The sequence below is a fragment of the Andrena cerasifolii genome, chromosome 1 (assembly GCF_050908995.1).
Source record: "Andrena cerasifolii isolate SP2316 chromosome 1, iyAndCera1_principal, whole genome shotgun sequence".
NCBI classification, from domain to species: Eukaryota; Metazoa; Arthropoda; class Insecta; order Hymenoptera; family Andrenidae; genus Andrena; species Andrena cerasifolii.
Window position 1 is genome coordinate 19,601,480 of NC_135118.1, and position 15,004 is coordinate 19,616,483.

Below are 15,004 nucleotides of genomic sequence, written 5' to 3' on the forward strand. Positions count from 1 at the left end.
CAAAAGACTCGATGTGATGCCAAATTAGTTCTGGTTATAAAATTCTCTATAGCGTCTCAAAACGGATTGGAAAGTGAACACGACTATTTACTTTTTCTCTACATAAACGAGAACTGTTACACATACGGTGTCGAGATAATTCGTCTGTATTAACCTGCCTCTGTGTCAACTAGCCCTGGTGCCTCCCCTATATGTTAATTTGGAGTTTCAGTGCCATCAGACCTTTGTCATATTTGTTAGAGATAATAAATTCATTAATAATACAAAATGCACAAAAATATATGCGTTTAAAAAATAAGGTATCGTTGTTTTAACGTGCTTTTACTTTGCACCACTTTCCTCTGCAAAGTACCTACCCTAGGGTAAAGGTACCAGTAGTTGACAACTTTTAAAAAAAAACATGAAAAATAAGGTTTTTAGAAGTGGCGAACTGTGAGTATTAGAAGCCGCGGTGCGCCGTTGAAAAGAGATAGTTGCACTTATAAAAACCTTATTTTTTACGTTTTTTCTGAAAATTTGTCAACTACTGGTACCTTTACCCTCTACTATATTTTTTTACGATTTTTTTATCACATTTGGCGGTGAAGTGTATATCTTCCTGAAAAAAGTTGAGAACCCTAGTCACAATATCGTCGATTTCGCGAACGTCTCGAGGCTAGAGCGAACCGCAAAACGTATTCGGATTGAGTTTCGTTCGTTGAAACCATAGAACGATAACGTATCACCGAGCGCGTATTCCTTAGTGAAGCGGTTCTTCTTTCCGCGAAGTGCACTTGTGCGGCTGGCTAGAGAGTAAAAATGGGGAATAACATTCATAGGCTATCGCGCGTTTGCCCCTGATGCGTGAAGATCGATAAACTCGTAAATTCTACGGCGATAGCAAGACCGTCGAAATATTCTTCCAACACGGCTAACAAGGGAATCTTGTTATCGATTGATATTTCTCAATTTTTTTTCACTGATTTTTTTCTCGATTTTTTTTTCACTGATTTTTCTCAATTTTTTTCACTAATTTTTTCTCGAATTTTTTTTCACTGATTTTTCTCGATTTTTTTCACTGATTTTTCTCGATTTTTTTCACTGATTTTTCTCGATTTTTTTTTCACTGATTTATCTCAATTTTTTTCACTAATTGTTTCTCGATTTTTTTTCACTGATTTTTCTCGATTTTTTTCACTGATTTTTTCTCGATTTTTTAAAAACCCTGCGGGTTTGTAGAGGGCCTCAATAGAAGCATCGGGAAATTTTTCGTTTGTGCTCATTCTTCTGTGTGAAAACACCCCTAAATGTTAGCGAGTGATTTCCTACTTTCCTGCATATCTTAAAAACTATAGCAGGTATAAACAAATTATTACAATGAAAATCTAACGGCTTTTTATGGCCTATAAAACTGTGCAATCAAATTATTTAAAATTTGTAATTTAAAGAGAAAAATGTGCCCCACCAGAAATTTTAAACATTTCGATTACATAGTTCTATACAGCATACAAGACCCATTAAATTTTCTCTATAACAAGCTTTTCATATCTACTATAATTTTCAAGATATACTGGCAAATAGGAAAACACTCATTAACCCGGGTGAATTTTTTTCGCGTGATTTTTGCGCGAAAAAATCTGGACTTCCACTTTAAATAGCCGGTAACATTTTGTTTTAAATTAACCCCTTAAATTTTCCCTCCGTTAATCAGAGGATACATTAATATACCAACGAAATCTTTTCTGTATTTTGATTTTAGATAATCTGGTTCCGAATATCAGTGCTCACCGCAAAGCCAAATTTTTAAAAAGGCTTCCTGTATGTCTGCCGTTACTTTGTTATAAACGTGAACATTTTTCCACGAAAAAATTACCAAATATTCTTCAAACGTTGCTCTATTAACTGCAAAAAGTTCTGTCAAAGTATATGCTGCCACTTTTTAAAAAAAAAATCACAAACATCCGCCTCTTTTCGGCCGCCTGGCTAGGTACATCAACAAGAATTCAAGGCCCAATTTCGCGCAACGAAGCCCATAAAAAATCTTTGAATTTCATGAACTCACGCTCGATTCCTGAGAATCTAAATATAGATTCTTAACGAAGATGACGACTCAATGAAACAGAGCAGTTGGCCGATATTATTAGAAGCGGCTCGCGCCGCAAAATCCTTATGTCCACGCCAAAATATCCCTTCTTCAGGAAGACCGCCGATATTTTGGGTGCTCTGGCCGCTCAACCGTGGAATTTCACAGTGTTTCCCAAAACAGATGTTTACTCCCTCGAGAATCCCCCGCGCGGCGGAAATATCGAATGATTCATCGTTTAGCGGGAAGCAGGTACACAGGATGGTTCGTCCATTCCTATCGCCCAGCGTTATCTACAAGCACCTTCATTGTTTTTGATAATGGGAAAGTGCACGAGAGAATACAGCGTAGTTCTACAGGGCAGACATCGAAGTCCCGCGGAGTTCCACGTTGAGGATCTGCCCCAGGTTAGGATCGGAGGTGTCTGGAGCAGGGAAGACGGTATACTATCTGCAGGAAGCGAGCAGTGTTTCGCTAGGCCGCGCATTGTCAGCCAGAAAACTGCGATCAGAGGACGGCGCGCCAGGTAGAAGAGGACTGACGTACAGCCGTCTGAAATCTATTGAATAGCGGGGCATTGTGAGGGGCGGCAGGAGGATTTCACTGCACGTTCCCGTCGGTTTATTTTCCAGCGAGCTTACAAAAGTGCAGTGGCACAGCTGCGCGAGGAAGGCGCAGACCTTACCACTTTGAAGATCGCAAATACCACTTCGCGCTGTGCAGAGTACACAGGCGTTTATCTTGAGAAGCATTACTGAACTTTTCGACAGCTCGCACTCGCCCCGAGATGATCGTCGAGGCGAGGGAGGAGCTACTCTGTTTTCGTGGCATCTCAGAAACGAGAAATCATAGAAAGCCGTGAGAGATCTGGCGGTATCAAAAAGATCGGTTAGATATGGATGGATGCTCTAAAATTGAATGGGTCTCCTGGAGGGCGTACGTGGCAAATTTTTCAAGGACTTCTGGATTAGCAGTTAACAGGGGTAAATTTTGGCTGAAATAAATTGGAAAAGATAGCAAATTGTTTTTGCATGTAACTTTTTATTTTTTCAGTCAATGATAATAGTATGGATTAACGTTTTTTGAAATAGAATTTCTGTTTATTTTCCCTGGCAATGAAATTAATGGGTGGTTTTTAAAGGTAGGGGCTTGAGATAACTTTAAAAATAATTCACTTTTCTTCACGTAGCAAATCAGCAGTAATTCATATGTGAGTTGTCACGTTGAATTGATTTTATAATTGTATCAACGCTTTTAAGACATTTCGCGGAAGGGTTGCAAACGCTTGTTAGGCTAGGGGCGCCAAATCATCGAATCCGCCCCTGGCTGTTAATCAATTACTTTCTCATTATTGAATTATTATTTAGTTTAGTTAGTCTTTAATTGCTACGGTGAGCAACGAAATGTTTTTACGTCTTTTAGGAAATTCTATGGAATAGGATATACGCCTTTCTTTTAGACACCCAGTCGATTAGACTTTGAAATTTAAGGCACTTTGATGAAGTTTAAATTGGGCCTAAAATAAGAAAGTTTCGAAATAAATATTGTAGCTAAAATTTTCATTAATTTGTTTGTAACAATTTTTTTTAAGTTGTGTTTCTAAGACAAGAGAAGCCAAAATAAAAATTTAACTCTTGCTCATTTTTACAAATTTCAGAATTTTGAAAAATCTGTGCGTTCCATTTTAGCTGCACTATCTGTTGGGAAGAAACTAATTCATTTTCTGATTTTAGATCATCCACGTCCGAGCAATCTGGTCGCCCATGAACCCGGGGCAGCGTCGCGCATCAGACTGTAGCCGCGATGTTTTTTTTTCATCTTTTGTAATAATATTTTGCAAACGTATTAAACTACGATTAAATAATATATCTGTAAAAGATCAATTTATTGTGAACAGTAGTTTCGAGTAAATTTATTTTTTAATTTAGGCTTAATTTAAGGGAGGTGGATGAAAATCAGCGGTTCTAGCACCGGCATTTTGTTGAGAAAAAAAATGAACAAACTTTTTTTAATCTTCAAGAGATATATAATAAATGCCCTTAAATAGATTTTCTACAGAGTTCATTATTTAAAAGAAAAAATCTTACTATATAAAGCAGAAGGCTTCTATATTTTTGTGGGTTTGTCTGTCGCTTAAAAACTTTTGAGTGATGAACTCTGGGATCACGAGATGTGCTTCAGTTCATTATGCCTAACTAATCCAGACGAATGTGATCATTAAAAAAAAAAAACTAAAAAAATTTATAAAAAATTTTTTTTATAAAATCAAAATCTAAATTTGGGGCGAAACCGAGTAGTAAAGCTAGTTGCTAAATAAACCCACGATTTTCATGCGTCCAAGTTGGCACCCTCCCTTAAACCCTATCAAGCTGGCGCGCCCCCTTAAGGGGAGGTTCCGGTCTAAAAGTCGATTTTTTTTTTATTTTACTTTTCGAATGCTCAATCTTTTAGGAATACGTGTTTAAAAGGATTTGTTGAGATTCGTAAAATTCCCGAAGTTATAGGCATTTGAGTAGCGGCAAATGCATGCGTAACACCCGGGCACTCGGCACTCACGTAAAACTTTAAACGCGTTTTTCTCGAAACAGTGTTCTTAAAACGCTGGAACCTATATTTCCAAAAGTTATTCTCCGATTCGACTGAAACTTTTTTTATTTTGAAGAATATACTTCTGGCTAGGGGGGGAAACCAGAAAAAATACAAAAAAATGAAAATTTATAATTTTCAAAGGCGATGAAACAGTGAAAAATATATGGAAAAAGTGATTTCAAACTTCAAGTGCCGTTATTTTCTTAAAAAATGTCACCTTTCCATTTTTTTCTGGTTTACTTCCTAGCCAGAAGTATATTCTTCAAAATAAAAAAGTTTCAGTCGAATCGGAGAATAACTTTTGAAGATACAGTGCCCACCGATTTGGATCAATTTTTTGACACCTTGACTTTAACGACTCCCCAGTGCCGTCCGTAATGATGAATTATAAAACAAAAAATATACTTCTATAACTTAAAACATCCTTAATACAATAACCAAAGTCCCATTAAATTATATACAGTAGTTTTCCTTTAATTAATTCCTAAAGATCACCTAATTTTTTTTGTTTCGAAACCTCCCCTTACGTGCGCATTTCTATCCTGCCCCCGGCAAAGGGTCGATCCAGCTCTATCGTGAAAGCCGTGGCAATTCAGCTTCAATTACTTAATCTCCATACTTTGCGTCTATGTCTTCACCGGCGGCTATGCCCCGTTTGCAATTGCTATTTAAGACGGGTCTACTCGGTGCCAATGAATCATCGATCGAAGGACAGCTCGATATTCAGACCGCGTCAGCGACGGTTAATAAAAAGTTTTCTGCGTATCAGTTGCAGCAACTTTGGCGGCACTTGCTAGCGCAAACAGTGACTAACCGCCCGGCGAGAGGTTTGAGCTCGCGTTACGGATTGTTTGGACGATAATCGGTTTGCTCGCGAGGCGATTCTATTGGCATCGTCTCGAGTGGCCGGCGATAAGTCGTTGTTTAGAAGAAGTTTTCAATGAAAAGTTAGATAGGCACACATCGGGAACTGGCTAAAGTGATCGCCGTCAATGAGCGCAAACGAGGTCAACGATAAGGGGGTTAGGATATTTCAAAACAGAAGATCATTTTTCTTGTGTCAAGATCAGTGAATGGAACGCGCGGTTAAATATTCGCTATTTTAAAGACGCATGAGGGTATCGAATTATGTAGGGGAGAGGTTCCGCTCTTAAACTCTAGCAACGATCTGAAGTTAGAATTTTGAGACAGGGTTATATGTATATAGGGTAAACACGCCAATAAATGAACACTCAAGGCTAATGAATGAACACTTTTATAAAATTATGTTTGTAGCGCGATTCATTCCACGTGCTGCAAAAATTGTTTGGATATGAAGCAAGAAATTAAAAGAAGTTTCTAATTAATTAGTTGCTTATTTTAATAACTTGGTTTACTCGTTTCAATGTAAAATGTCCATTCACTGGTACGTGTTCGTTTACTGGTACATCCACCCTACAGAAGTTGTGGAAGAAGGGATAAGGATGGCGTGGAAGGAACTATGGAAGGTGCAAGGGTCGATGATGGTGACTAAATCTGTTATCGCTGTACAAAGGATTTTCCGAGGGTGACTACTCGCGATGCGCTGGCATGTGTTTAGGATGTTGGTGATGTATAAGGTGAATGTCCCAATTTCTGCTGATTTAAGAGGTAACTCGTCATAAAGAAGGTGTAAAAAATTTTTTTGCGATCAAAATTTGCAGAGTAATTGATTAATTCTTTAATAATAAAACCAACCAATTCAAAAACTATTTAAGAAAGATATTTCAAGGTGGTTAACTATTAGTTATCTGTAATTAAATATTTAATGCTCTAAATAATTTAAATAACTTAGAATTATTTTCTTGCAACTATAGTACAAACGTAACGCATATAATAATAAGAAAAATACGAAATGAACAGAAATGGGGACATGAGCAGAAATTGGGACATTCACTTTATCTAGCTGGCATCCATTAATAACATGAGATCTCAAATCCTAAAACATAATGCATTTATGAATATCGATTTAAACTTTATAATAAATGTAATAAATGCATAAGATGAATGTAAAATATTCTACATTAAACCTGCCTTTAGAAAAATACTAAAATACAGGATAAAACTGCATTGCTTGATTATTATCAGCTAAAATAAACTGGTGAAAAGCTACATCAATCACACCTGATGTTATTAAATGTTTATAGCACGCACAAAATAGGGTGAAAGCTGAAAGGATTTTGTTTCTATTTCGCATTTTCTTGATATTTTTACCATCAGATGTTTATATTCATTAAATATTGGAAACTCTCCCCTATTGGATTTAATTAATTGACTCACTGTTTCTACACAGAAAACTGGCCATATCTGTTAGGCGATCTACAATAATTTCGAGCGATAAGACTGACAAGTGAAAGCGAAATCGTAAATTTTAACAGTTGAGTGGAATGTACCTGAAAAAATGCCTCTGCAAATCTCTCAATTTTCTCTGAGAAGTGAAGAATTCTATTGTAATTATTCCCGGTAAAAGTGTGCTGTTTTCGACGGCGATCATTTAAGCTCAAGCCGTAATTGTTGCTTTCACTTTTACTCGAATAAATCATTTTGCCGTGCCTGGAACCAATATTGCAAATTCGTTTTCTACGCGCGGCTCGGGAGAACCGTGGATTGCCATTAATTAATTCCGAATCTCGTGATTACTTCTCGAAGATTAAACTCCAGGCGAATCGGTGCTTTCCATCGTTCGCTTTAGTCCGAATAAGCGAAGTTCCGAGCGCAATTAACGAATATTAAGGCCCTATGCGAATTCTCCGGGCAACTTCGCGAACTTCTCAACTTCGACTGACGAGTATAGATCGCTCGACAGAATTCTAATCGGACGACGAACATTTTGTGCTCGTAGAATCAAGCAAATAACAGATCCCTAAGAACATCGGTAATCTTAAATCAAATTATCGTCCCACTCAACGTATCCGACACGACTACCGATTTTAAATTCTTACCGCGATAATTTCGATAAGATTTATTTCACCGATTTGAAGCTTTTATTACTGGAAACAATCAACTGCGCAGTGCAGACGATCCGATACACCACCTTTAAGGTCATTAAACGAATATTAAAACCGACTTCGAAAAAATATAAATGCACTAAAAATTAAAAAATAATTTTTTCCCTTATTTAATCTACGACTCTCGATTTTTTTTATGTCGGCGCCTCATCACTTGCACTGTGTAAACCTGGCGCCGACTTAAAGAGATTGATAGTCGTAGATTAAATAAGGGACGAAATTATTATTTACTTTTCAGTGCATTTTTATTGTTTTGAAGTCGGTTTTAATTTCTTCTTAATTTTTGTATCTTTTACTTTTTAGTTTTTTAAATTATATAACTACACTTATTTTTTAAAATATGGGTAGACCTACGCAAAGGGTTAAAAGTAAAAAAAGAAGCATTTGCTAGAAGCGGAAAATTCGAAAAATAAGCGACTTGAAAAAGTGAGAATAAGGATATCTCTAATTCGTTATGCGGGTTCTACAACTCAGCGTGCGGAAATACTCTAAAATGCGAGGATGCATGAAATAGAAATTAACCAGTACTAGCAAAGTATTAAGGGGGTAGGTTACCCTCAAAATTTTCGAAAATTGGTTTTTAGGATGTTTGCATATTTCGCTAGCTACATCTTTTCTACGTACTTTAAGCACAACCGAGCCCCGAAATTCTAAAAATTGAAGGAATTACAGTAAAAAATGTACGAGCCTGCACATGCGATCGGATAACGATGTCCAACTTTAAACGCGATTTCCCAGAAACTACGTTTTCCAAAACGGTGAATAAAATCTCGAAAACCGCTCGAACGATTTGAATGAAAATTTACATTTACCCTCTATGTATTGGGAGCACATTTTCAATATAAATTCTTAAAAAAAAAAACAAAAAATATTTTTCTTACAAAAAAAGGAAGAAATCAGAAATATCAACATAAAAATTGTATGAATTTGTTTAACAAAATTTTGCTTCCTGCACAAGATGGAGACTGTCTTACAGATTATAAAAATGCTTTTACTTTGTGTTTTAGGTAATTCACCTGCCCGGAATCGCGTTCACCATCAAACGGTGCATCGCGTACACGCTCTCACATTTATATTTATAACTTTGTTTCCTATAAATATATTTAAAATTTTCTTTTTGCGCATTAAAGTCAATGAAATGGCGCTTAAAAAGTAAAACAAAAATTATCTCTATATTCATTTATTACTTCAGAATGTGCATTTGAAGAAGGGCCTGATTTTTGGTTGTTGAGGGTAACCTACCCCCTTAAGCCAATCTAAACCCTGCTTCGAAGAAAAAACAGATCATCAAAATCGTATGCTGAGGAGTTATGTGAGGACAAATATTAAAAAAAAAACATACACACGGGTCGAATCTAAAAAACCTCCTCCTTTTTGAAGTCGGTTAAAAATAAAAAAGAACCAGGGACATTTTTTCTGCATTCACGCGTTTTATAAAATTTTGATAATCAATAAAGCACTTGCATTAAAAGCAAGTTAGGCGGAGGATTCTAGATTTCTGGTTGCATTTTGTAACCTGTATTTAAATCTAGGCGAAGGATTCTAAATTTCTGGTTGCATTTTGTAACACTTGCTCCCACTGCACGATGTAGCAGAAATGACACACGTCCATTAATTCCAATAAAAACACGCACGCGTAACCCAGTATTTTTTCATTATTTTAAACTTTTTTTACTGCACAAAAAATGCGCAGTGTAGGGTTAATCCAAGCAACCCTACCTACCAACATAAATGCTAAAAGCATTCTAAAATTGAGTATTAACTTTCGTCTAAATAAGGGAGAGAAAAGGGGGATCGATGTCAATTCACGTTTCAGACGTTGACGTAACAATTACCCCGACGTATTTTACTAGGACTTCTGAAAGGGTTCACAGCTACGATCAAGCTATAAACCTTCCTGGAGGTCCTGGCAAGGGTCGTACATAAACATCTGGCCCTCAGGGTTGCTTCAAGAATCTTACGTCGAACATTGAGTTTCAAGAGGGGATATCGAATACTCGAATGACTTTGACATAAAGTGGTCTGAAGAGTCGGTTGTTTGGGTCAGTCTGAAGAGGAGGTGGGAATAACTCGTGAACTTGTATGGAGCTCTTAGGACGAACCTATACAGAGGTCCTACTTACACTAATACAATCCATTAAACATAAATCAATATTTCTTTCATCCCCGAGCAATAAGTTCGTTTTTTTTAAAAATAGTCTAAAAACCATGTTTAACAATAGAAATAAACCATTCGTGCAATATGGAGTGAAAGATTATATATTTAAATTTAACGTTTCAACCCTTCCCTGCGTCCCCATAATCACTTCAGGCAGGGTACCAAAGTTTAAAGTCGATTATCGAGCTCAACGTTCGGGTCAATCAGTAAAACGGAACTTGCGTGTGTTTAACTAACAAGGAGAGTATTCTAGGTGTTCGCCTCCGATCGTTTTGATTTTTGGATATGTTATAGAGGACCGAAAAATAAGAAATACGTGTTTTTTTATTTTTCCCCGTTTTCATATTTGGGGGGTGAAAACTGCGTTCAAAGTTAGGGGTGAAAAATCATTTTTGTGGATTTTTGAAAATCTGGCGAGTCAGTCATATTTCGCATTCAAAGACACAAAATTCGTCCACTGACACTATTCCCCTATCTCTAATAGTTCTCGAGATATTCCACAAAAATGATTTTTCAACCCCTAACTTTGAACGCAGTTTTCACCCCGCAAATATGAAAACGGGGAAAAATAAAAAAACACGTATTTCTTATTTTTCGGTCCTCTGTAACATATCCAAAAATCAAAATGATCGGAGGCGGACACCTAAAATACCCTCCCTGTAAGTAGGTCCGTCCGCGAGTTTCCAATCTGTTCCCTAAAGAGGAGATCCCAGGCGTGGTTCCCCGACGCGCGGAGGACGAGGCTTGAATTTAGTCGACCACGCGAAAAAGGACAAAGGCCGCGCGAGCTTTTATCTGTTGCAAAGCTGTGCACGCGGCCCACGCGCGGCGTGCACACCGGCTGCCTTACGCTACCTACGTTACACACAGCGATAAAAATTGTTTGCACGGGCGACAAACTCCAGGCGTGGATTCCTACCGCATCTCGGCTCGCAACAGCTGCGGCCGAGATTTTTCCGAGAGATTCAGGGGAGTGCACAAACGGGGAAAGTGTTTGGGGGACACTCCAGCGCTTTCGAACGAGAAGAAAATTCGATTTCACGCTGCATAAAGACGTGGCACAAGCGTTTCAAATGCCCTTAACGCGTGGGCGAACTGTGCGCGGTACTTTAAGCCGGGATTATTTCTAGGAATTATTAAGCATTTTACTGGGGAGAAGAATTCGACGATTTGCGATTTTTGAGCGACTCGAAAATCGGGCCGGCTAAATTAGCGGAGCTGCAGGCGAATTTACACGGTTCACTTTCATCGAACATTGCGGCTGATTCAACAAAATTGAAACGAGAATGTTTGCACGTTTCAGTGAAATTGATGAAGCTGCGATCGAATTTATGCGCAGTTCGATCGTCGAGAGCCGCAAAAGTTCTAGTGAGTTTAAAGATAAATTGACTAAACAGTTCACAGTGGCTCAAGAGTTTAACAGCTCAAGAACAAGAATTCTAATGGCCGGCGTATATTCCAGTTGTGCTCGAGCTAAAGAAATAATGGAGCAATTCGAATTTTTCCGCCCAGTTCCGAGAAGAACGCTACGTTGAGCCGCGGCGGTGTAGATAAAACCGAGCTTGTTTATTTGCTAAACAGAAGTTCTTTCACTCTCGCCCGCGTCCTTCGACGACAGCCGATGCAGGCAAGATCGTGTGTCCCGATCATTGCGCGCGCGAGAAACGTGCGAAACGCGTTCTGTCCTGCCTGCAAGAAGCGCGTTAAACCACGCCGTTTATCAATAATTCAATCGATCGTTAAAAGTCACGATCGCTCGAATCGAATTAGTCCGAGTCCGGATATCCTAGCTGAAGCCATTTTTCAGACATGACTGAAGATCGTTATGCAAGCTCGCGAATAGGATTTAACGATTACTCGCTTCGAATTATCTAACTGAATCGTTACATCAACAATTTAAGCGATCGAACTTCTACGAACTCCGACCAATAATGCCTCAGCTATTCCTCCTTGTGGTTAGAGCCATTTGAAATTCGGCAACCACGAGGATAATTACCCACGTGTAAATGACAAACATCCTTCTACTCACAGAGTGATTCCAGACCGCAGAACTTATTCTCGACCTTGCTAATCTGGTGCCGCGATGGTGCTTACAAGCGGGCAAGATTCAAAACTTCCATGACAGGCACGCAACGACACGATCGCGAGTTTATGACATGGCTGACTTCTCGTCAGCTGACGGATAAGCGATACCGAGATCTGTCGATACGCAGCGATACGTATCGTAACCTAAAAACGTCCACGGTGCACCGCTGGTTTCATTGCGCAGGGATCGTACGTAGCCCCGGCCGCGCTACGAACCCCCCTATCGCATTATAAACACCGTCGACTCATAACCATAGACAATGCGCTGTGTAGGCCCGTGCGTTTCCCTCCGCCGCGACCCCGTGAAAGTAAACAAAGAGAGCCGTCTACGGTTCCGCGGACATTAGACCCTAAATCGATTAGCTATTTTCGCGAGTCACGAGAATCCCGTAGCGCCTTTGCGCGTTCATTTCCGATGTTTTCAATGTCAGAAGGCATCGCTCGGTTCCCGTGGCCCTTTCGCGCCTGCTTTGTCAGCGCGGAGGAAGATTCTCTAAGCACGATCGACGGGCACCGTGCAATCGAATTCCAGCGAGGCAGCCGGCGCGAATGTTTCGACCGTCTTGTTCCCAGCAAGTTGGAAAAGCGTGCAACGCGCCGAGTACGGAACCGAAGGGGGCGCGGTCGTAAATCTCGTGTAAAACGAGGGGGGAAAAAAAAGTGCGACTACGTGCGAGCTACTGCTGGAATGCAGAAGGAACGTCAGGGTGAGGAAGAGGGAGAGTGAAAGAGAGGCGACAGGGACAGAGGTGGAGCCGTCGTGTGAGCCTTTTGTACGTGACAAACGTGTGTGCGATACGTACGTGCTGCTGCCTGTGCGTGTGCCTGTGTGCTGTGCGCGAAGGGCCGCTCTGCGTGCACACCACCAATCAAACGTCGAGTCACTGCACTTTTTCGCCTTCCCTCGATTTCTTAGCAGCTCACATTACCGCGCGCGTCCATGAGCCGGATTACTGTTCGATCGTGCACCACATTACGGCGTGCTTATCACACTATTCACATTCTCTGCCGCTTTTAACTGATGAATGTCGCGCGACTCTGCCCGCCCACCATTGGCAACTCGTGCGTAGCCTCTGCGACTGGCCTCCTTCGACTGGCGTCCGTCGCTCTACTGCTCCACCGCAACTGAACGCCCAGCGCGCCCAAGTGGAATTGCCAATCGCAGGAGGCACTGGAAAATCCTCTTTCGTCCAACCTTTCTCTAGTACGCCGCTCGCCTCGCGAGATGGCGACACGGTTCCACGTGGCTAGCGTTATCTTGTGGCGATAACAGTAAATGGTAAAAAGATGTTGTTTGGGAAATAATAGTGAAGGTGTTGAATGCTGTGAGTTGACAGTTGTGCTGGTGGTATAATTCGAAGCGAAAATGCCGAAAGTAGTGTCAAGGAGTATAATATGTTCTGATACCAAAGACCAAGAAGAATACAGCGAAGAAAAACCGCTACACATCTATTACTGTTTGTGTGGGCAAATGACGTTGATTTTAGGTTAGATTTACTTTGCTTGGTATCTATACGTTTCATTCAGGGCCGGCCTTCTTTATAAAGGGGCCCGGGTGCAAGAAATATTTTGAGGCCCCGAATAATTTCTTAACAGGGAAAAAAGTGTAACATCTTCTCACAGAACGAAATCACGAAAAAAAGGATAATAATAATAATTATAAAGAAAATAAAAAAAAACGATAAAAATTAACATAATTTCTAGAATAGATAATAATATAATATAATATTAATAATGATATGGCAATAAAAAAGTCATATACTTAAATATGTTCTAATTTCTTTTTTTTCTGAATTTTAATCAAATAAATTTTCGTTTTCATTTATCCTTTTTCTGGGGCCCCTGTACACCCATTGCACCCCCCTTGTGGCCGTTCCTGATTTCATTCCATCAAACACTGTTACGGTATATAAATGTTTGTTCATTCTTTCAGACTGTGCCATAGAAAAGTTACCTTTGCGAAAGAGAGACGGTGCACGAGTTATCGATGGAAGTAAGCATGCCCACAAAATGACCTGCGAGCAAGACGAAGCCGTGTATCTGAAACGGTCCGAGGGGATAGAGAGGCAGTATCGACAGAAGTGTAAAAAGTGAGAAATATTTCCCTGCATTCCTTCGTTTTTATTCTCAATGATGCATTTGTTATGCCTCTGTTGTACATATCTAAAAAAGAAGTTTCAAGAAACGTAATTCTTGGTGGTATTTACATTTGCGAAGCATTCTTTGCGAGTCGCGACGAAAGCTATTAATCGTAGTTTGTACGCACGTTTTCGCAGGTGTGGACTTTTCTTGTATTATAAACACGACCAAGGAACGAATATTGTATTTATCGTAAAGGGTGCGGTGATCAAAAGTTCTGGCGAAGGCCCTATGACGGATATATATAATCAAGTAGCTATAGAAAAACCCAAGAAGATAATGGTGACGAAACATACGAAGAATATGGGGAAGTTCAGTTCGGTTACTGTTTCTACGATCGACGAGGAAGAGGACGAAATTGAAGCCGTAAGTTACATGTACAGCGATGCATTGGCGGCGAATGTTAATTTCTCTGGAAGAATTAAAATCAGTAGAAGCGTCTACTTGCTAAGGAAACTACAGGGCTATTAAAGTATTTTCTAAATCGCTATTAGTGTTTAAGTAAAGGAATATACACGATTAAAATATAATGCCATAATTCTTAAGTCTTAATAGAAATTTATCACAGCAGGAAATTAAAGAATTTGTACTGTTCTGCGAAAGACAGTTAATATTAAAAGTGCATGTTTATACTTTCAGAGAGAAGTCGCTGATTCATACGCTAATAATGCACGAATAATTGAGAAACAATTAGAGAGAAAAGGAATGAATAAACGAAAAGCCATGCCTCCCCCTGAAACGGATCCGAAGAGAACAAGGCCCAGAGGAACATTATTGGATGTATAAAGATATGATTGTATTATTATCACCGCGTATTTAAGTCAAACACAATTGTATAGAATGAGAAACATTGAAATAAAATGTTGTACAAATTTGTTTTATAAAGTTCCGACTGATTGTTCGTGTACCAAAACTTTTTAGAATGTAATGACTTGAGTAATTAGA

General features: G+C 39.3%; 2 protein-coding genes across 9 annotated transcripts in view; one reads left to right on the forward strand and one right to left on the reverse strand.

Moving 5' to 3' along the window:
- The window catches only part of Mical (Molecule interacting with CasL), a 91,973-nt gene extending 78,897 nt beyond the window's left edge, over window positions 1–13,076 (reverse strand). For 6 of the 8 annotated variants that reach the window (XR_013085341.1, XM_076812538.1, XM_076812547.1 and 3 more), the window contains exon 1: window positions 12,724–13,076. The gene's annotated coding sequence lies outside the window, so the exon portion shown is untranslated. Of the gene's footprint in view, window positions 1–11,864; window positions 11,888–12,723 lie in introns of those variants that run through there. The other 2 variants (XM_076812558.1, XM_076812514.1) reach the window with 2 other exon arrangements.
- Window positions 13,077–13,192: 116 nt separating this feature from the next.
- LOC143369283 (STING ER exit protein) lies at window positions 13,193–14,944 on the forward strand. The gene is made up of 4 exons (XM_076813042.1): window positions 13,193–13,407; window positions 13,854–14,010; window positions 14,197–14,425; window positions 14,699–14,944. The coding sequence occupies exons 1-4, from the start codon at window positions 13,287–13,289 to the stop codon at window positions 14,843–14,845; spliced, it is 654 nt and encodes a 217-aa protein (XP_076669157.1). The 5' UTR covers window positions 13,193–13,286; the 3' UTR covers window positions 14,846–14,944.
- Window positions 14,945–15,004: the final 60 nt, after the last annotated feature.